The sequence below is a fragment of the Oncorhynchus nerka genome, linkage group LG4 (genome assembly GCF_034236695.1).
Source record: "Oncorhynchus nerka isolate Pitt River linkage group LG4, Oner_Uvic_2.0, whole genome shotgun sequence".
Classification (NCBI taxonomy): Eukaryota; Metazoa; Chordata; class Actinopteri; order Salmoniformes; family Salmonidae; genus Oncorhynchus; species Oncorhynchus nerka.
Window position 1 is genome coordinate 43,998,105 of NC_088399.1, and position 23,516 is coordinate 44,021,620.

At 44.0% G+C, this 23,516-nt stretch overlaps 1 protein-coding gene across 1 annotated transcript in view; it reads right to left on the reverse strand.

Moving 5' to 3' along the window:
• Window positions 1-23,516, reverse strand: part of nnt (nicotinamide nucleotide transhydrogenase) — a 63,588-nt gene that overhangs the window by 15,923 nt on the left and 24,149 nt on the right. The window contains 9 exon segments of the mRNA XM_065018111.1: window positions 7,790-7,987; window positions 13,974-14,155; window positions 14,158-14,170; window positions 16,822-16,868; window positions 19,104-19,139; window positions 22,110-22,163; window positions 22,166-22,210; window positions 22,213-22,234; window positions 22,799-22,933. Coding sequence (XP_064874183.1) covers window positions 7,790-7,987; window positions 13,974-14,155; window positions 14,158-14,170; window positions 16,822-16,868; window positions 19,104-19,139; window positions 22,110-22,163; window positions 22,166-22,210; window positions 22,213-22,234; window positions 22,799-22,933 — 732 coding nt within the window.

Here is a 23,516-nt window from a genome sequence, read left to right on the forward strand (position 1 = left end):
CTGACTAGGTATCCCCCTTTCCCTAAACCTTTGACCTCCGTGGCCGTGCAACGCCATGCTTGAACTCTGCTTTTACTGTCTAGTATAGGTCCCTGAGGTCTAGATCCCTATGTCTGAGGAGAAACATCATGTCATCAGTTCCACCACACCCAGCAGAGACACACACAGGCAGGCCAGACCAGAGGGGAAAGATCTGGACGGCACCCTAGCTACCCTGTTGTTAACATCTCATCATAAGTAACACTTCACAGAGAGCTGAGCGCTGTTGAACTTACAATTCATCAAGCCTGATGTTTCTCCACCAAAATGCAATCTTTTTTTGGGCTTTGAGTCAGCGTCATTATGCAGTGAGCAAGCAAGCTGTGTGTCCATAAATGACCTCTCTGGCTGTTCCCACTGAGACATGGAAGGGTTTATAATATTTGACATGTTGGTTAAATATGATGAGTTGATGGAAAAGCTCTGGGGCCTTGATGTAGGGAGACTGTCAGCACTATTGGTGGTCCACTTGGTTGAGGACATCAGCCTTTAGTTGAGGACACCTGCCCTTAGTTGAGGACACCAACCTTCTCACTTTCTAGAAAGCAAGTCCCCCATGTTCAGACTGTGAATCAGATTCGGATGGATATCTGATGCATGACCCATAAACATAATTCCACCATTGCGTAAAGTCCACAGTTGCTGAGACCCAATAGTCCAGCATCCAGCCCGACGGTGCACCATCCCAAAATCCCAACCAACACGTCCCAGTGTGAGAATTAGATGAGTATGAAAGCCAATGGTCCAATATGCTGTGTGCACGCATACACGTTTTAGACTCTGGTAAGCGCTTTAGGGTTACGCACCTGTGTGGCTGCCTGGGTTTAACCTCAAAGAATGCAATAGCCCAGAGTGGTTTTGAATGCTGAATAACATGAAAAGCCAGACCACCATTCATTGTATCAACCCCTTAATTAACCCTCAATTATAAATGACAATAGATGATCCAGCCCTGTTTTCTTAATTAGTTTAAATGTACTCGTAAAGCGCTGCCATTTGTTCTTCAGTATTAAATAAACTACTAAAGCTATACCACCTATACTGAGAACCTAGGGCATGGTAAGGACCTCCTCTGTGTGTGGTGTGTGTGTACACGAGGGCGCCCATGTGTGTGTGTGTGTGCGCCTACTCAACCTTTGTGTCCTGGAGGTTTTATTGAGGTTGTAATAGACTTCCTCCAGACCTAACAGCGCAGACCTTAGCCACATCACACATCACACCACCGTTTACCCATCTCTCTCAGTTGGAGACGACGTTCTGCCACATTCCTTTGATGCTCGTAAAAATGGAGCATCTTATCTCACAGGAAAAGTAGACAGGTCATTTATGGTGTGATCTATGTCTCGCGTTCCAAACTGAGGAGTTTGGTGATTTTGCTGGACACAGATCCTACACATAGTTTCTGGTCCAGAAGGAATGTGTCTGTTTAAATGTCTTCTTATACCCACGATACTGAGGTGAACAGTAGAAGAAAGTCAACTTACTCTTGAAGAAGACCCAGCAAACCGGGAACGTTCCCAGAACATAAGCTAAGGTTTGCATATAACATTAGGATGATAACATTCCAAAAACGTTCCAAAAATGTTTTAAAGATGCACTATGCAGAAATCACTCCACTATCTCCTGGTTGCAAAACATTTGAATAGTTAGCCTAATTTCAGTTTATGTGACAAAACAAGCAATTATAGGTTAGAGAATCACTGTACCATCTAAACTGTTGTGAAATATATTTTCCAAAAACATTGTATTTTCAGTTGTTTGAAACTGGTGTACAAAACTTATAAGCGGGATGCATAGAAATGGAGCACATAGAACCTATCTACCGCTTCTTAGAATTGCTTTCAATATAAAGTCGCCCAAAAAGTTACATATTGAAGCTTTAAATGAAATATCCTTGGAATGTTCTCCTTACATTAACTACAATGCATAACATCTGTAACAACCACCCCAGAACATTCCCCAAACATTCTCATTAGATTTCCAGGTAATGTAATAAGACAATGTGCCAGTAATGTTTTCAGAACACGCTGTCACAACAAAATGTGAGAGCAACATTCTGGGAATGTATGCAACATCAGACAAATGTTTTATTCAAACATTGTATAATCATCAGGACGACTGGACAGTTTTTGTGTTATGAGAACATTTGCCACAACCTAACAAATGTTCTGGGAACTTTCACATAACCAATTTTGGTTTGCTGGGGACATGCTTCAAACTCTTAAATTGCATTCTCACTTAGATCGGTGTTGCCTCTGCCATTGATTCTAACATGACTAAAGGCAGCCTCTTTCTTGAGGCATATACTTTATGCAGTCACTACAGCTCTTAAGACTCCTGCAATGCTTCAGAGACAAACCCCCTCGATCTCGCATATTAACCACCCCAAAATTCCCCCAGCCCAACATTTACATTCAGAGCAGCTGGTCAATAAAAGTATCTTAAAAAGGACACTCAAACATGTTTATGTTATTCAACTTCAAGCTTAAGGAAATTGAACAGTAAAAGCAGGGGTCTAGCGTGTCTTCGTTTATCTTCATCTTCACAGTGGAACAGTTTTGGCTAGGGCTTTTAAAGAGAATCCCCAATACATCAATTCTTTAAACAAGCTGTTTTCAGATGAGATACTGTCCAAGCACATTATGGATGGGCATTGAGTGGAGAAGTAAAATAAGAAAAATGATCAAAGGAATCCTTCTGGCAGTAGAGCTTTAAATGCTTACGTTGGCTCAGTAATGTCCCATTAAAAGTAGGTCCAGGACAGGAGGTATAGCGCGACAAATACACGGATGAAATACTGAAGTAAAACATGCTTTGGTAGAAAAAGTATTTGAGGCCAAATGTATACAAGTAGACCTATTTCATTTATCCTTTAGAATAAAGGGCTGATTTTATTATAGCAAATACTGAAGTAAAGCTTGATTTGAAGCAGTAGGGGACCAGATGTACACAAATACCTATTCCATGTATCCTTTGGACAAAAGGCAGCATGTATGATCATTTTATGACATGAAAAGAGCTGTTCTAAAGATGACGATACTCCCCAGTATGATGGTTGGTTGACGAACAAGGCCCAACAGAGAGAAGCCGCGTCCTCGGTGTCCACGGAGACAAACCACAGTGCAATCCAGTCACATTTGTGATGAAGGAACCATGTACTCCTTCGCTCCAATCACACATAGTTCCATCTGGTACTGTCCCATTCTCTTACAAGGTACTATACAAGGCTTGGGGACCGTTATCTTCCAGTGGAATCATACGCACATCAGAGAACTCATTTACGTAGACTGCTGGCCAGAGTCACTGCAGAAGGAACCAGTGAGCTACTTTTGCGGTGATGAAGGATTCCTTGGCTTTGGGGAGGAGAGAATTCATGCGATAGCTGGGGTAACTTTATATTGTGTGTGCGCATGTTGGCAAGAAAGGGGTATCATTGAACTGGACTTGAAATTGAAGGTCCCAAATAGCAATAGACGGATCCAGATGTTGCAGATTAAAAAAAAAAACATAATTTGCTTATCATACAGTGCAAACATACTGTAACGCAGCAATACCCTCTTGAGAAATCGCATGCTAGGCCAAGGAAAACAAATCAATTGGCTTTCAACAAGACAGAAATGAAAGGCAATCCCAAGTGGATGGTGAGGATAAGGGTGGATTGTCACCATAGAACATGTTGGCTATCCTCTTATCCTCAGGCCCTGGAAAAATGCTGCTGGCCAAACAAAATACAGACTTAAAGTAGAGGAGGTACAGTACGCCCGCCACATAACCCTTATTTCAGTAGCATCACTTCTCCCCAAACAAGAGGCGGTTTCCCCCTGAACGCCCTCACATGTCTGTCAGGAGGATCAGCAGAGATAGCAGGGTGTCTGAGTGCTACTTGTTATACATTGAAGTGACCCTCATAGCAAACACATGCAATCCTATTCATTTGAAATCGTCACTTCCATGCCAGCAACTCCACCCATGTATTTGTCTCACACATTACAACACACACACACACACACACACACACACACACACACACACACACACACACACACACACACACACACACACACACACACACACACACACACACACACACACACACACACACACACACACACACACACACAATTCCTCAGTGTCTATTACAGCTTTAAGAACTTCTAATTGCATATGTTTGAGACTAGCTATGAAATGGGTATATAAAGCTATAACAACTTCGTGAAAGTGCGGAGACTTGACATTCCAAGTTCCATGAATGTGCTCAGATGATGCAAGCCTCAAACTGTTGTAGTGTGTTTGAGAGAAGAACGAGCAAAAACATATTTTAAATCAAGGTTTATTGAGGGATGAGCTTCCATGATAAACCAGAGAGGAAAGCACTCACTGTATCTCCCAACCATGATATTATACATTTTCTGAAAGTTTTTTTGTGCAGCAAAGCCTGCTTAGCCTTAACAATTTACAAATGGGGTCTTGTCTAAATAAAAGACAGACTTAGACTTAAAGTAGAGTATATATATATATATATTGTTCTTTACTTTATGACTGAAAACTGGACAGAAATATGGCAAATGGCAATCTAACACCAACTATATGATTTGGCTGTCTATTGTGCCACCATGTGTAAGTGAATAACAGCCCTTCATATGCTAACCTTTCTAGTCAGCGCAAAGCAAAATATAACAAGATAAATACAAGTCTGGAAAGACAGAATACATGCGGTAAAGAGTTCAATGGAACGCAGACGGTAGGGGAAAGAACAAGTACGGCGTCACTGACGCACATTCCAAAAATATGATCTTACAAATCCGTTCAGATTTTGTGTTAAAAAAGTCCATATAAACTGGTAGCATAGCTAGCGTATAGAAATCAGTGATGGTACTTGAAGCTGTTTTCAGTGTAATGCAGTTGATTGGTGACGATGACATGAACATACTGTTTATTGTTACCCCAAAATAGCGTGCAATACACATATAAACAATAGCCTAAATGTATGCTAATTTTGATGGGGGGAGACGCGTGAGTGGCGTTGGAATTGTTTGGTCGAGTTCGATTGTTCTCTTTACTGCATCCATTGATGGAAGAAGAGAATGGTTTACAAAGAAGAGAATGGAATGCAAATGTTTTAATTTTTTTATTTTTTATTTCACCTTTATTTAACCAGGTAGGCTAGTTGAGAACAAGTTCTCATTTACAACTGCGACCTGGCCAAGATAAAGCATAGCAGTGTGAACAGACAACAACACAGAGTTACACATGGAGTAAACAATTAACAAGTCAATAACACAGTAGAAAATAAAGAGAGTCTATATACATTGTGTGCAAAAGGCATGAGGAGGTAGGCGAATAATTACAATTTTGCAGATTAACACTGGAGTGATAAATGATCAGATGGTCATGTACAGGTAGAGATACTGGTGTGCAAAAGAGCAGAAAAGTAAATAAATATAAACAGTATAGGGATGAGGTAGGTAAAATTGGGTGGGCTATTTACCGATAGACTATGTACAGCTGCAGCGATCGGTTAGCTGCTCAGATAGCAGATGTTTGAAGTTGGTGAGGGAGATAAAAGTCTCCAACTTCAGCGATTTTTGCGGCCAAATGAGGTGTTGGCTTTAGGGATGATCAGTGAGATACACCTGCTGGAGCGCATGCTACGGGTGGGTGTTGCCATCGTGACCAGTGAACTGAGATAAGGCGGAGCTTTACCTAGCATGGACTTGTAGATGACCTGGAGCCAGTGGGTCTGGCGACGAATAAGTAGCGAGGGCCAGCCGACTAGAGCATACAGGTCACAGTGGTGGGTGGTATAAGGTGTTTTAGTAACAAAACGGATGGCACTGTGATAAACTGCATCCAGTTTGCGGAGTAGAGTATTGGAAGCTATTTTGTAGATGACATTGCCGAAGTCGAGGATCGGTAGGATAGTCAGTTTTACTAGGGTAAGTTTGGCGGCTTGAGTGAAGGTGGCTTTGTTGCGGAATAGAAAGCCGACTCTAGATTTGATTTTAGATTGGAGATGTTTGATATGAGTCTGGAAGCAGAGTTTACAGCCTAGCCAGACACCTAGGTACTTATAGATGTCCACATATTCTAGGTCGGAATCATCCAGGGTGGTGATGCTAGTCGGGCGTGCGGGTGCAGGCAGCGAAAGGTTGAAAAGCATGCATCTGGTTTTACTAGCATTTAAGAGCAGTTGGAGGCCACAGAAGGAGTGTTGTATGGCATTGAAGCTCGTTTGGAGGTTAGATAGCTCAGTGTCCAAGGATGGGCCAGAAGTTTACAGAATGGTGTTGTCTGCGTAGAGGTGGATCAGGGAATCGCCCGCAGCAAGAGCAACATCATTGATATATACAGAGAAAAGAGTCAGCCCGAGAATTTAACCCTGTGGCACCCCCATAGAGACTGCCAGAGGACCGGACAACATGCCCTCCGATTTGACACACTGAACTCTGTCTGCAAAGTAGTTGGTGAACCAGGCAAGGCAGTCATTAGAAAAACCGAGGCTACTGAGTCTGCCGATAAGAATATGGTGATTGACAGAGTCGAAAGCCTTGGCCAGGTCGATGAAGACGGCTGCACAGTACTGTCTTTTATCGATGTCGGTTATGATATCGTTTAGTACCTTGAGCGTGGCAGAGGTGCACCCGTGACCGGCTCGGAAACCAGATTGCACAGCGGAGATGGTACGGTGGGATTCGAGATGGTCAGTGATCTGTTTGTTGACTTGGCTTTCGAAGACCTTAGATAGGCAGGGCAGGATGGATATAGGTCTGTAACAGTTTGGGTCCAGGGTGTCTCCCCCTTTGAAGAGGGGGATGACTGCGGCAGCTTTCCAATCCTTGGGGATCTCAGACGATATGAAAGAGAGGTTGAACAGGCTGGTAATAGGGGTTGCGACAATGGCGGCGGATAGTTTCAGAAATAGAGAGTCCAGATTGTCAAGCCCAGCTGATTTGTACGGGTCCAGGTTTTGCAGCTCTTTTAGAACATCTGCTATCTGGATTTGGGTAAAGGAGAAGCTGGGGAGGCTTGGGCGAGGAGCTGCGGGGGGGGGAGCTGTTGGCCGAGGTTGGAGTAGCCAGGAGGAAGGCATAGCCAGTCATTGAGAAATGCTTCTTTAAAGTTTTTGATAATCATGGATTTATCGGTGGTGACCGTGTTACCTAGCCTCAGTGCAGTGGGCGGCTGGGAGGAGGTGCTCTTGTTCTCCATGGACTTTACAGTGTCTTTACAGTGTGATTGGGTTAGGAAGCTATGAGGTAGGGATGTTGTCATAGTCAGTTTCTCTATAGAGTTGCATTGTACCTGGTCCCAGTAAGGAAGCATTAGACAGGGATTCCATCTGGATGAAGGCATAAGGAAAGAGCTTGGCACAGACATGGCAGGACTTGCACTCCAACCATTTGACAAAATCAGCAACTCATAAACGTATCAATGCTAAATCAAGCCCATCATCTCATAATTGATGATCAATTCTAACAGTTATATTATGGTGTCCATGTCTTATTAAACTCATTTAGCTTTACTTCATATCTGCTCTGTTCTTTCAACGTCCCTCTAGTGCTAAGAGGAAGAGCTTAGCTGTGTGGCAGAGGGCCAACTGGAGCCACATTCACTAAATCCTTCTTATGAAAGGTTATAATCACATGTAACATTAGTGCTACATCACAAAGCTAGTCATTTCACTGTAAGCACACATGTTGCACAAAAAAAGCATACAGTTAAGAGTTGCCATTACTGAATATGGCTTTACATTGTACTTAATCACGCAACAGTTGCTGCTAAGCCAGAAGGAGCTAAACGCAACATGGCTGTGTTGGGCTTGTAGAAGATGGGGTTGTCCAATGCAGCATAGCCCATCTCCAAGCAACATGGCTGTGTTGGGCTTGTAGAAGATGGGGTTGTCCAATGCAGCATAGCCCACTCCCAGAGAACGCTTCATTACAACCACCTAAAAAGACATGGACACGGGGGCTCAGCATAGACTGCAGCCGTTTACACAACCGAGAAAGAACGCCTGATACATTGTTCTATCCTACAGTGCTTTCAGAAAATATTCATACACCTTGACTTATTCCACATTTTGTTGTGTTACAGCCTGAATTCAAAATGTATTAAATATATATTTTTCTCACCCATCTACGCACAATACCCCATAATGACAAAGTGAAAGCATGTTTTAGAAATTGTTGCAAAATGCATTGATTAAATACCTAATTTACTTAAGTATTCACACCCCAAATCAAATCAAATCAAATGTTATTTGTCACATACACATGGTTAGCAGATGTTAATGCGAGTGTAGCGAAATGCTTGTGCTTCTAGTTCCGACAATGCCGTAATAACCAACAAGTAATTCCAAAACTACTACCTTATAGACACAAGTGTAAGGGGATAAAGAATATGTACATAAAGATATATGAATGAGTGATGGTACAGAGTGGCATAGGCAAGATACAGTAGATGGCATTGAGTGCAGTATATACATATGAGATGAGTATGTAAACAAAGTGGCATAGTTAAAGTGGCTAGTGATACATGTATTACATAAGGATGCAGTAGATTATATAGAGTACAGTATATACGTATACATATGAGATGAATAACGTAGGGTATGTAAACATTATATTAGGTAGCATTGTTTAAAGTGGCTAGTGATATATTTTACATCAATTCCCATCAATTCCCATTATTAAAGTGGCGGGAGTTGAGTCAGTGTGTTGGCAGCAGCCACTCAATGTTAGTGGTGGCTGTTTAACAGTCTGATGGCCTTCAGATAGAAGCTGTTTTTCAGTCTCTCGGTCCCAGCTTTGATGCACCTGTACTGACCTCGCCTTCTGGATGATAGCGGGGTGAACAGGCAGTGGCTCGGGTGGTTGTTGTCCTTGATGATCTTTATGGCCTTCCTGTGACATCGGGTGGTGTAGGTGTCCTGGAGGGCAGATAGTTTGCCCCCGGTGATGCGTTGTGCAGACCTCACTACCCTCTGGAGAGCCTTATGGTTGTGGGCGGAGCAGTTGCCGTACCAGGCGGTGATACAGCCCGACAGGATGCTCTCGATTGTGCATCTGTAGAAGTTTGTGAGTGCTTTTGGTGACAAGCCGAATTTCTTCAGCCTCCTGAGGTTGAAGAGGCGCTGCTGCGCCTTCTTCACGATGCTGTCTGTGTGGGTGGACCAATTCAGTTTGTCTGTGATGTGTACGCCGAGGAACTTAAAACTTACTACCCTCTCCACTACTGTTCCATCGATGTGGATAGGGGGGTGTTCCCTCTGCTGTTTCCTGAAGTCCACAATCATCTCCTTAGTTTTGTTGGCGTTGAGTGTGAGGTTATTTTCCTGACACCACACTCCGAGGGCCCTCACCTCCTCCTTGTAGGCCGTCTCGTCGTTGTTGGTAATCAAGCCTACCACTGTTGTGTCGTCCGCAAACTTGATGATTGAGTTGGAGGCGTGCATGGCCACGCAGTCGTGGGTGAACAGGGAGTACAGGAGAGGGCACAGAACGCACCCTTGTGGGGCCCCAGTGTTGAGGATCAGCGGGGTGGAGATGTTGTTGCCTACCCTCACCACCTGGGGGCGGCCCGTCAGGAAGTCCAGTACCCAGTTGCACAGGGCGGGGTCAAGACCCAGGGTCTCGAGCTTGATGACGAGCTTGGAGGGCACTATGGTGTTAAATGCCGAGCTGTAGTCGATGAACAGCATTCTCACATAGGTATTCCTCTTGTCCAGATGGGTTAGGGCATTGTGCAGTGTGGTTGAGATTGCATCGTCTGTGGACCTATTTGGGCGGTAAGCAAATTGGAGTGGGTCTAGGGTGTCAGGTAGGGTGGAGGTGATATGGTCCTTGACTAGTCTCTCAAAGCACTTCATGATGACGGAAGTGAGTGCTACGGGGCGGTCGTCGTTTAGCTCAGTTACCTTAGCTTTCTTGGGAACAAGAACAATGGTGGACCTCTTGAAGCATGTGGGAACAACAGACTGGGATAGGGATTGATTGAATATGTCCGTAAACACACCAGCCAGCTGGTCTGCGCATGCTCTGATGGCGCGGCTGGAGATGCCGTCTGGGCCTGCAGCCTTGCGAGGTTTGACACATTTAAATGTTTTCCTCACGTCGGCTGCAGTGAAGGAGAGTCCGCACGTTTTAGTTGCGGGCCGTGTCAGTGGCACTGTATTGTCCTCAAAGCGGGCAAAAAAGTTATTTAGTCTGCCTGAGAGCAAGACATCCTGGTCCGTGACGGGGCTGGTTTTCTTTTTGTAATCCGTGATTGACTGTAGACCCTGCCACATACCTCTTGTGTCTGAGCCGTTGAATTGAGATTCTACTTTGTCTCTATACTGACGCTTAGCTTGTTTGATTGCCTTGCGGAGGGAATAGTTACACTGTTTATATTCGGTCATGTTTCCAGTCACCTTGCCCTGATTAAAAGCAGTGGTTCGCGCTTTCAGTTTCACGCGAATGCTGCCATCAATCCACGGTTTCTGGTTTGGGAATGTTTTAATCGTTGCTATGGGAACGACATCTTCAACGCACGTTCTAATGAACTCGCTCACCGAATCAGCGTATTCGTCAATGTTGTTGTCTGACGCAATACGGAACATCTCCCAGTCCACGTGATGGAAGCAGTCTTGGAGTGTGGAATCAGATTGGTCGGACCAGCGTTGAACAGACCTCAGCGCGGGAGCTTCTTGTTTTAGTTTCTGTCTGTAGGCAGGGATCAACAAAATGGAGTCGTGGTCAGCTTTTCCGAAAGGAGAGCGGGGCAGGGCCTTATATGCATCGCGGAAGTTGGAATAGCAATGATCCAAGGTTTTTCCAGCCCTGGTTGCGCAATCGATATGCTGATAAAATTTAGGGAGTCTTGTTTTCAGATTAGCCTTGTTAAAATCCCCAGCTACAATGAATGCAGCCTCCGGATATATGGATTCCAGTTTGCAAAGAGTCAAATAAAGTTTGTTCAGAGCCATCGATGTGTCTGCTTGGGGGGAAATATATACGGCTGTGATTATAATCGAAGAGAATTCCCTTGGTAGATAATGCGGTCGACATTTGATTGTGAGGAATTCTAAATCAGGTGAACAGAAGGACTTGAGTTCCTGTATGTTGTTGTGGCAACACCACGTCACGTTAACCCCTGAGACAATACTTTGTAGAAGCACATTTGGCAGCGATTACAGCTGTGAGTCTGTCTGGGTAAGTCTCTATGAGCTTTCCACACCTGGATTGTGCAACATTTGCCATTATTATTTTCAAAATTCGTCATGCTCTGTCAAACTGGTTGTTGGTCCTTGCTACACAACCATTTTCAGGTCTTGCTATAGATTTTCAAGCAGACTTAAGTCAAAACTGTAACTCGGCCACTCAGGAACAAGCATTGTCTTGTTGGATGGAACTAGGGTCTGTAGTGACGCCTCTAGCACTGAGATGCAGCGCCTTAGACCGCTGCGCCACTAGGGTGCCCAGTGTAGATCCGTCCTTGTGTTTTAGGTTATTGTCCTGCTGAAAGGTGAATTCATCTCCCAGTGTCTGGTGGAAAGTAGACAACCAGGTTTTCCTCTAGGATGTTGCCTGTGCTTAGCTCCATTCCGTTTCTTTTTTTTCCAATTACAAGCATACCCATAATATGATGCAGCCACCACTATGCTTGAAATTATGGAACGTGGTACTCAGTAATGTGTTGTATTGGATTTGTCCTAAACAGAACACTTTGTATTCAGGACAAACATTTAATTGCTTTAGTACCTTGTTGCAAACAAGAGGCATGTTTTTGAATATTTGTATTCTGTCCAGGCTTTCTTCTTTTTACTCTGTCAATTAGGTTAGTATTGTGGAGTAACTACAATGTTGTTGATCCATCCTCAGAATTCTCCTACTGTATCACAGCCATTAAACTCTAACTGTTTTAAAGTCACCATTGGCCTCATGGTGAAATCCCTGAGCGATTTCCTTCCTCTCCGGCAACGTAGTTAGGAAGGACCACTGTATCTTTGTAGTAATTAAAACCATTTAAAAAAACATAAGTCCACTTTGACATTATGGGGTATTGTGTGTAGGACAATGACAAAAGAATCTCAATTTTAAATTCAGGCTGTAACACAACAAAATGTGGAAAAAGTCAAGGGGTGTGAATACTTTCTGAATCAAATAATCAAAAGCAATCAGTGTTTTTTTCTGAAACTTCTGAAACTAAACATGCTATAGTAAATAAGACAACCCCAACTGCACCTCTTTTTGTCTAATTTGTTAAACATTTAACACGGATCCATGAACACACCTCAACAGGGGTTTAAATGTTGCATGCACCTGCATGTAAGTGGAAGATGTAGGGGGAAGGGCTCCATTTGGAGGAGAAGAGTAAGTTTGTCCCACAACTAATGGGCATTTAAGTGTTGGCCATTTACAAAATTAAGCATCATTAGTGTCTGTAGAGAAAGAGAGAGAGAGAGAGGCAGAGAGAGGCAGAGAGAGTTAGAGAGAGAGAGAGACCTGGGAAATGGATTGGAGCATCCCGTGATTGTGAGCATGTGTTTTTGGAGGCACAGAACGCAGCACAATAATTTAATAAGTAAAACCAGAGCGGTGCTCTCACCACTAGACTTTTATTCCCTGCTATCTGACACGCTGAAAGATACTTGGAAGAGAACCTCTGTCATACTGAGACCCAAAAATCAACAGGAGGACCGTCCGAATCTACTCAGAGAGGCAGGAAAGGGTCAGTAGTGGCTAGTGTTCCCATGGTGCGGCCCCACCCACAAACACTACTCTTAACACAAAACACACACATACAAGCATACACTGACTCAAACACCCTCCTGTGATAGAAGAGTGTAAATCACTCCCACTATGGTTGTGCTTCAGGCCGGGGTTAGAGTAAGGGTCTGGGACACCCAGGCCTACCCTAGCCAGCCTCTCTAGGCAGGGCATCCCAGTCCAGACTCCCCAACCTCCTCATCCATAATAAATGGGACAGATGGTTTTATTTGGGACAGGGGTAGGGTGCAAACAGAGGTAATCTTAGTCTGGCAATCAGCACCAGAGGATGTGGCTATGGCACGGTCGTGCTAGGCCTGGACCATTGAATCACCAGCCACCTAACTGTCCACCAGGCGAGGCAAGGGTACTGTACCAGAGGAATGCCCTCTGTATGCTCTGACAAGCTTGGCTACGGTGGCACTGAGGAGCCCCTCCTGGTTTGTTTATATCTACAGTTAGACTACACACACAGCCCGGCCCAGCACACCCATCCGCACCACAGCCTGACCGGCCCCACACAGCGTCATATAAACATGAGCCACAAGTGGAAGGTTATTAATTCAAGTGTCTGAGTCACTTTAAGAACAATGAAAATAACATTTTCAACAGTCCAGCAGGTCCGAGGGATATAAACACACACGTCATGTTAATACAGCCCAGTATAGTAGAGGGCTGGGGTGCTGGTAGTATTAAAGCTCACAAACTCTGATTTCCCAAGGGAACCTGTAGAAATGAAGGCGTTTTAAAGTGGGGTGGTGAGCAATATGAATCCCACATTTAGGAAAAGTTCCACTCGGATGCTCCAAAATGTCATCATTCCAGAGGGAGCGAGTCACCGCTAATGGAAGCCGTGTGAGATCTGTGCCTGCTGGAGCTAGTACACCTGGGTAAGGGCTTTGTTGCCTCAGTAACAAAGAGTACAGGGTGCATGCGTGTGTTCAAACGCAAGTGTTTGTACGTAGAAAGAGGCCCTTGAATCTGGAAGTCTAGGACTTGAACAGAACTAAAGATGAATAGCTTCCTTCTGAGCCCATGTTAGATACCCGCTCCAGTATTACACTTCACCATTTGGAGAGCCGGAGTAAATCAACTCAACTTCCAACAAGCCCTTCTGTGACATTCAACATTTGACAGGGGCTGCAGTCCCATTCCCTACCTTTTCTTTCCCCTTGAAGTGTATACTCGTTCACTCTTCATGGATTCGATGATGGAGTTGGGGTCCTCCTGGGCTGCAGAGTTCACTGTGTCGTTTGCACCAATCACCAGAACCAGGTCCGTTTTCCGTTTTCTGAGACATAGAAAAAGCACGATGTCATAGGGAATGCCCGCCTCGGCCAATAGCACGTTGAGCTGCCAAGGCATTCTGGGTGGATACCAAACTGGTAAGAGAGAAGGATTAACATCTTATTCACCTCCATCTATATGGCATATCACAAGGATGAGAAGGGTGATAAAACCCTTGTGGTTTAAAAGTATCATAATATTTTGGATGTTGACAAAAGTTGAGTCAGAAGTACAAGATGGAGGGGCCATGATGTTAGTGCCGGGGGCGGATTAGGTTAATGTCAGAGGTCATAAAGGGCCTGAGAAGCAGGGGAAATGGGTTAAGGATGGAGGACGAGAGGGCCCTACGGATACACACTGGAGCAGCAGGTTTATGACCAGAGAGTAAAAGCAGAGATCAGAGCAGCTGCACTCTACTCATACTGCCTGAGGTGTCTCGTTCCCCCTCTCCTGCTCTACCCAGACCCTCTGTGATCTCCTGCCATTATGAATCAGTCCCCAATTTACACACACGGCTGTTACCCACAGTAGCCTTAGGAACTTTGAATACCCTCGTGTGTAGCAGTGTGTGGAGTTAACCCGTTAGGTACCTCATGTAATGCAATGCAGTGTACATGTTGCAGTGTTGAAATGTGGTGGTGGTGGGGGGCATGGCCTTTACAAGAGAGGCTAACCAGAGCAACACCACACTGTGTGAATTACATTACATTACAAATACATTAGGAACAATATCCACCTCTGAGGCTCCAAACAGTGGCAGCCCCATGCCCCGCCCTCATAGCAGCCTAACACCCCCACCCAATTATCCAGCCGAGAGGGAAGGGGAGGGGGGACAGGACTACCAAATCTGGCCACTCTCTGGCCACCCACTTCCCCCTCTAATCAACTGCAAATCCTCTAAGTAGCAGCAGCTGCTGGAACCCCAGATCAAAGGAATGAAGGAAAATTACACAAGCTTCCGGTGTGCCTTTTCCCTTCCCTCCTCTTTCCTCTCTCCGGTGTGCCTTTTCCCTTCCCTCCTCTTTCCTCTCTCCGGTGTGCCTATTCCTACTTTTGCGCTGCTCTCATTCACTCTCCTCCCTTTCACCTTCCTCTGTTCACTCCACAGTTAGCCTCAACCCTGTCCTTTCCCCTCCTGGCATTTTTTACCCCAGTGGTGCCTTGGCAAGGCAGGGGTAATGAAGGGGTTATGGCAGGGGTGGGCAATCATTTTGGCTCGAGGGCCACATCGCGATTTCAAAATAGCACAGATTTGTTCGTCCAAATCAATTTGCAGGCCAGAAAAACATACTGTATACAGTAGGTCCATTCCCAGCTAGCACATAACGTTCTGAGAACCATAGGTTTCTTAGGTGGGAATTTCAGTACTTCAGCATAACGTTTCCTACAGGTTTCCTCATGGATCTATTTAAAGTAATGTTCTTAAATTGTTCCGAGAACATTAAGAAACAACGTTATTTTGGGGGAATTTCAGTACTTCAGCATAACGTTTTCTACATGTTTCCTCATGGTTTTAAGTTAATTTCTCTGAACATTAGGAAAACTTTCCATGAAACATTAGTAATGTTCAAAAAACGTTCTGAGAATTATTTAAAGAGCCACTGAACATGCTAATTGGCACGTGTCTTTTCTGTTGCGCATTAGAAAAATAGGATTTTTTGGAGGTGTGTTTCCTGGACGATTTTGCATTTGGTTAATGATGTTTGTCCCCAACGAGACACTGTAGATGCGGAAGCTTCACTTCATTTCCTAAAAATCATTAGAATGAATCTAAGCTAAATCTGAAATCTGTAATTATTTTTGATGTTTTTGCAGAGGATGCTTTAGTTGTGCAATTTTAAATCTAACAAAGGTGTTTGGTGCAGTATTTCTCAAGTTTAAAAAAAAGCGCAACGTATTGTCTTATGTAAACAAAGCCGGGTGGCTGGGCAGGTCTATTTCACGGCCTATGCTATTGGATAGAGAGCCATCACTAAAGCTGTTCACCCCATGTTAGTGGGCAAATGTACATCGTCAAATCAAAACCCAAACTCAATGTACCCATTGTGACGCACGTATGTTCCTTGCTCAGTTTTAGACGAGACTGACTTTATTAGGAAAATGATCCTATTTACACTTTGTAGCCAATTTGGACACTAGAATAACTGGTACTAACTCATATCGATGCCACATAGTTTTCAAAGGGATTAATTTAAAGACGGTCACTTTTTAAAAACATTTACATTCCGTTCTCAGCGTCAACAAAACTCTCGATCCTTCATCTTGCTAAGTGTGTTCAGGTGGGTTGGGTGCCCACTAATAGGCCACACCTGATCTTTAATGAGTGCTTGTTTCTTTTGAAATGGGGTTTGAGGTATGAGTAAAAAGTAAAACATGGCAAGCTAGCTCCATCCTGGTGGTGCAGTGGACTAATTCCATGGATAGGGAACAGAAGAGCATAGGTTTCAATCTTACAGACGCTGTGCCACAATAAATAAATGTGTTTGCATGATTAATGCCTAAGAAAATTCCTTTCCATGTGTACTAACTGTACTTGGAGTTGAACCTGTCTCCTCCCCTTCACTGATTGAAGTTGATTTAACAAGTGACATCAATAAGGGTCATTGCTTTCACCTGGATTCACCTGGTCAGTGTTTGTCGTGGAAAGATGAGGTGTTCCTAATGTTTTGTACACTCAGTGTATATTGACTCAGGGGGTTGAATACTTATCTAGTCAAGATAGTGTTTTAATAAAAATAACATTTACACGTACATTTTTTCCTGTAAATCGTACAATGAAATAAATTAATCTCACTTTATAATACAACAAAATATGGAAAAAGTCAAGGGGTGTGAATACTTTCTGAAGGTCCTGTATAAAGTGGGTAAGACAGTATGTAAAACAGTATTGCACCTGTACTGTCTCCACCTTCTAGATGGTAATGGGGTGAACAGGCCGTGGCTTGGGTGGCTGAGGTCCTTGACGATATTCTTGGCCTTCCTGTGATTCCGAGTGCTGTAGATGTGCTGGTGTGCAGGCAGTGTGGCCCAGATGATGCGTTGGGCTGACCGCACAACCCTCTGGAGAGCCATGCGTTTGTGGTTTGTGCAGTTGCCGTACCAGGCGATGATACAGCCTGATAAAATTCTCTCGATGGGGCCTCTGTAGACGTGCGTAAGGGTCTTAGGGGCCAAGACCATTTTTTTCAGCCTCTCTCTGCTGTTTCCTGTAGTCCAAGATCAGTTACTTCATTTAATTGACATTGAGGTTATTTTCCTGGCACCACTCCCTGATGGTAATCAGGCCTACCACTGTTATGTTGTCAGCAAACTTGATGACTGAGTTGGAGACGTGTGTAGCATGAGTGAACAGGGAGTACAGAAGGGGGTTGAGCATGTACCCTTGAGGAGCCTCCGTGTTGAGGATTAGCGTTGCGCAGATGTTGTTGACTGTTTTCACCACCTGGGGTTGGCCCGTCAGGAAGTCAGACCCAGGGCACTGAGCTTAGTGACTAGCTTGGAGGGCAGTATAGTGTTAAAGGCTGAGCTGTAGTCAATTAGCAGCATTCTTACACAGGTATTCCTCTTGTCCAGGTGGGATAGGGCAGTGTGCAGTGCAATGGCGATTGCGTCCTCTGCGGATTTGTTGGGGTGCTATGCAAATTGTAGTCGGTCTAGGGTGTCGGCTAAGGTGGAGGTGACATGATTCTTAAACTAGCCTCTCAAAGCACTCCATGATGGAAGGAGTGCCACATTTTACATAAAATTTTAGTAATTTAGCAGACTCTCTTATCCAGAGCGACTTACAGGAGCAATTAGGGGGGTAAGTGCCTTGCTCCAGAACACTGACAGATTTTCGAATCCCCGAGTAGGTGAAAAATCTGTCAGTGCTCTGGAGCAAGGCACTTACCCCCTAATTGCTCCTGTAAGTCGCTCTGGATAAGAGAGTCTGCTAAATTACTAAAATTTTATGTAAAATGTGGCACTCCTTTCTCGGGGATTCGAACCATTAACCTAGCTAGCTAACATTAGCTGGCTCGCTAGCTAACGTTACGTGTATGATCTGTGTAGTAATATTATTCGTATCTCAGAGCCATTTGCTTTGCAAGTTAAAGCCTAATGTTAGCTAGCTAACATTGAACCTGGTAGGTTAGCTACATGCCGATTCATTCAGGGTAGTAACGTCACGAGTTGGGATTATGGTTCATTTTTTAGCTAGCTAGCTACATGTCTTAACAAAATACTATTCTATGCAAGTATCCATTTCAATAGAATGTTCATGATGTCACTGTGACAGCTGTTGATAGACGTAGCTGGTAAATTCGCTCTGGCTATCTACTCCGATTTCAGATCACTCCCGTCTGAGTGTGCCAGAGCTCAGAATAACTGAGAAATGTATGAACGCTCAACAAAAAAAAGTGTAATTAAATTGTTGCCATCAGTACAGTTGCAGTCACCAATGCTCTGGATAACATAAAATATCCTAACCAGCTCTGCTAGGGTGAGTAAAATGGTCAAAGTGAGCTGTTCTCTCATTTGTGTCTGGAAGTAGCTAGCAAGCTAGCCAACGTTAGCCAGTTAGCTTGGGTGCTTGAATGTTGTTAGGACAGAACACTCAGATGAACCCTTAAAGAGATGGGTGAGGCTAAAGCTTAAGAGGGAGTGAATGATGCTGAATGGATGTAGACAAAGAAGAGCTCTCGAGTAGGTGTACCAAAACATTCAAAGGCCATTTTTTCAAAAGTGAGGTCACAAGTTCATCAACTTTCAAAGCAGAATGACTTTCACATTCTTCCTCAATTGTGGTGTATGATATACCATTTTCTAGCCCTGAGTCTCTACTTTTACTTGCTATGAAAACCTGTCAACTGCTGTCTGTATAATATGTCTGAAAAAAGGAAGGAACACAATAAAACTTCAAACACAGTCTGCCTGGACTTTGACTGGCACATCTTGATAGAAGTCCAAAACTGACTACCACCTGTGAACAGTGATCAAAAATGCTTGTATAAATAGCAAAAACAATCTGACAATCCCAGAGATTCTTACCTGGATATTGATATTCTGATGCTAAAAACACAAACACTTACATAAAGCCCTATGAAACGTGCTTCAAAAAATAAAATAATCCTTATAAAAACACATTTAACATTTAGGAAATAACCAATAACCAAAAATATTTGCTTAAATGTTATTTCTCCGCTTTTAGTTTTGACACAGCAGGTATTTAAAATCTAACAAGAAAAATATTCAAACCAACGTATCCCAGCAATAGGGAAGTCCAGAGTTTTTCTGTAGAGTATCATTTTAAAGGACCAGTGAATTCCCATAGGAACAGAGGATGTCTGAGGGCTCAGGAGTAAACAAGTGTACTAACCTAGTTTATCTGCATGTATTGTCTCAAATAGCAGAATATGCTTTTGATAATAATCCTAAATACAAGTGGGAGCTCTTTCCTCTCATTTCAACAAGACCCGGAGGTGAAATAATTGAGCCTGTTATTTTAAAACACAATAAACAAACACCGTAAAATAAATAAAGGACATCAAGGCTGAAAAAAAAGAATCAGTCGTGAAATGATTTCAATCCTTTTATCTGAAGCAGTAAAGTGGGAGCATGTGCAGGATTCTGGAGCAATCAATCAATTATGTTACTCTTAAAGCAAGAATCCTTAGTTGCTACATCCATTTTTAGATGTATAAATAAATTATATATTGAGTCTTGAAGAATATAACTTATAAATAATTCTGATCTCATGATGGTCAGTCCTTGCATCCATAGCGCTGCCTATACATTTGAGAGTGGTTCCATTTCTCCAGCTCCATCCCTCAGCCATTTACCAAAAACAACTGGCATGGTGTTGATTTTGTTCTTTTTCCAACTGCAGATTTCCCCTTTAAGGATGATCGTACTTACAATTAATGTCCAAGTGCACATTAATTGCTCCAGTACATGTGGTAGACAGGACATTTCTAACTCAAAAGACCAAGTAAGCATTTATTCACTGCTCTTCACCATTCCAAAGCCAATCTAGGCCAGTCAAATACAACAAGGACCATCAACACTTATCTTTCATCTGCCCCGTGCAGAGTTGAGAAGCCTCTTCCTGAAATGACCACCATCCAAGAAAGAGAAACAATAATTCACAGCAAATGGATCATCTAAAGCCTCAATTGCTGTTTACAGCGTTTGATAGGCCTGTCACAACAGCCGTCAAATACTCTGCTTTCAACACACCATGTTGCACTGAGCATAACTACGGTCCACACTAGCTCCTTAACGATTTTCAACTTTTTCATGCAGACTCTCAAACACAAGCTTTTCTCCTAACGAAAACAACCCCATCCAGACAAGGCCAGTGTATATCAAAAAAAAAGTCTTAAATGTTTCCACTGATGTCAATCAAGCAAAGTGACTGTGACTGGTCCAATTATAGGAAACGTGAAAAGGAAAACAAGACAGCTCCGGTTCCAGCTTGGGCCTGGTGTAGTGTAGTGCACTGCAGTCAGCAGGAGAATCTGGGACCCACTGACAACACAGAGAGCAACTGTGGAACAGTGCACCATAATACCAGGCCTTGGAAGCTGAGGATCACCTTTCAGTCTGGCAGGACTACCTGGCACACAAACACCGGCTAATTTGGTTACATTTGGAGAAGATGCTTGAAAATGTTTGGATACAAAAACAAGTCTGGGTTTGCAGTAGTCAGTTAGACAACTGTGTACTTTAGAAGTTCAGAACATCTTCCACAATAGATATAGTAACATCTCCCCCACTGTCTACATGGGCCCAATGGTGTACATCCATGTTAGATAGGGTCTAACCGTCTACTGTCTAGGTCCATGGCTAGGTCAGGACACCGTAGGGTTGAGCCCTGCTGGATGGCTGGAGGCTGGACTGCCTGCGGCGGTGTGTTTTAAATGAAGGAGCCATCTCTGTTGTGCTTGCCCCCCACGCCTGTTTACTCTAGAGTGCCACGTTCATCATCCTTTCTCCCCTTCTCTTTATTCATCCTCCCACATCTCATCACCCCTCCATCTGTTCGTCCTGTCTGCCCATAATGGTCCAGTTCTCTGTTGTAGAGAACAAAGTGGATGCCGAAGCAGACAGAGGACAGACAGAGCCATAAGCTTTGCTGGAGGCGATTACACTTACTGGCCCAGGAGGTCAAGCCGAGCCACAGACAACCAGGCAGTTTAGAAGAGCAGAGCAGAGCCAGCCACTAGGTTGGGGTTGTGTCCCAAATGGCACCCTATTCCCTTTACAGTGCACTACTTTTGACCAGGGTCCCCATTTCCATTTATAGTGCACTACTTTTGACCAGAGCCCCATGGGTACCGCATATTAAAGACCATAAAAAAAGAGCCTTCTTTTCTACTCCTTTATTTTCTCTGGGAGCAGCATACTGTATGGACCAGCACAGGTTGAGGCTGCACTGCCAGGCAGGAGAGATAAAGCTGACTTCTCACTCAACAGTTCACTTCGCCACTAGGTTGGAGAAGCCATGTGCAGAGAGCTGTCGTCAGGGGACAGGTTTTCAGACAGGGTGGGAGAGCAGAAAGACAGAGAGTGAGATTATACAGAGGTCTGTCAAAGTTTCAATAAACCCTACTCCAAAACACGACCCAGGCTCTTGGACCACCTCGGGATAGAGTGGGCCTGCATGCCTGATGGGCCCTACTTGAAAGGTGCCCCAATGAAGTTGAGCAAATTAACTGGTGATGTAACAAGGTCAATAGAGGTTAGCTAAACATAGAAAAAAAGTTTGGGAATTTCTGAAAAATGTGGATCGCAAAGGACCATGTTTTCTACTTTCTGCACAAGACCTTTGGCCACAACGCACTTACTCTCTAGGTCTTAAAAACATTTGTCAGTTGAACCCTGTGTACGTGGGTGGTTTACATGAACCTACCCTGTCAGTGCTCCGGTGTGTGTAAGTATCACTGTGTTAATGCTGTGTGTGTGTGTGTGTGTGTGTGTGTGTGTGTGTGTGTGTGTGTGTGTGTGTGTGTGTGTGTGTGTGTGTGTGTGTGTGTCGTTGGGTTTTTACTTTACCTGGAGTGATGATGATGTTGTGGGCGTCTTCGATCATTTTGACAGTCTGGTCCACGTTCCTATGATCTCCATGGGCTTGCCTGACCCAGTGGATGATGTACGTTGGCAAGGGAACGGTTCATGGCCTAGCCCCTAGCCAGGGGGAGAGGAGAGAGAGGAGGGGGAGTACAGAGATGGATAGGATTAAAAGCTGCTCAGCCTTTTTGAGTCAACTGCATTTTTCAGTGAACCCAGTTTCTTTCAGGCAGTCAATGCCGCCAAGAAGGCATTTAAGTACAGTTAGAGTTCCTCCTAGTGGAGAACGTTGGAAGCACAGAAACTGCCTCTTGCACATTTTAGCATCTTCAAGGTTTATATGTAGGTTATGAGCTGATGCGGCCTATTTATCCCATACTGTCTGATGTATGACACTTCCTAAATACAGCCAGATGGAAGAACTATAGGCTCCATACTTGAATCATTCTATAGCCCTCAAACTCAACTCTGGACCTCGACGCCAGTTCCACTGCGTTTTTTCATTGTTCCCCTCTACATCAAGGACCTGGGACACCAGGTATGTGCAATTAATTATCAGGTAGAACAGAAAACCAGCAGGCTACAGACATTGTAGGGTATGAGTTGAATACCCCTGTTCTATGGGATGTGTGACACTTCGAAAATACAGACCAACGGACTTCCTTACCACACACGACGCAGGAGAGAATGGCCCTTGAGGAGCCGATGAGGGCCCCTACGATGTTGAGCAGGTTGTTGCTGAGCAGGAAACCCTCAGCACACAGGGCCCAGCCGGAGTAGCTGCTGAGCACCATGATGATCACCCATGGCTGTTGTCAGCGTCAGGCCCTAGAAGAGAAAGACTACCTTTAGACTGAAGGTTGATATGGCAGTGGGCATAATAAAACAAGACAATTCATTAATGTGTTGCTAAATTCAATACATTGTCCATACAAAAGAAGCTATACATAGAGCATGTGTCATATGTGTAGTAGGCCTGGCCTATATAAACTCACACGTCTGCACTGTCCTGAAACACGTGGGCATAAGCAGTCAACCTGTATTATTGAATGGTAAATAGAGAAATCTGATCAGGCAGTAGAAATGCAGTGTATTTAACCCCTATCAGGTCGTGGTGGGCCTCAGTCAGTGCATTAGGTGTTTGTTAAAACAAGGAGTATTCATTTCAAGTGCTCTCTATGATATCATCCTAGTGTTACTCTCCAAGATCCCTAACTCGGGGAAAGGCTCTAACCAGAGCCAGCTACCTCACATTATGCAACGATACACTGCATCAAACAAACAGTGAGGGCAGGACTTGAACAATATCAGATCTCCTTTTAAAGACATTCACGCTCAGGCACAGGTGATTGTTTAGCTACACCTTATCAGTCAGAGTGGTGTGATATTATA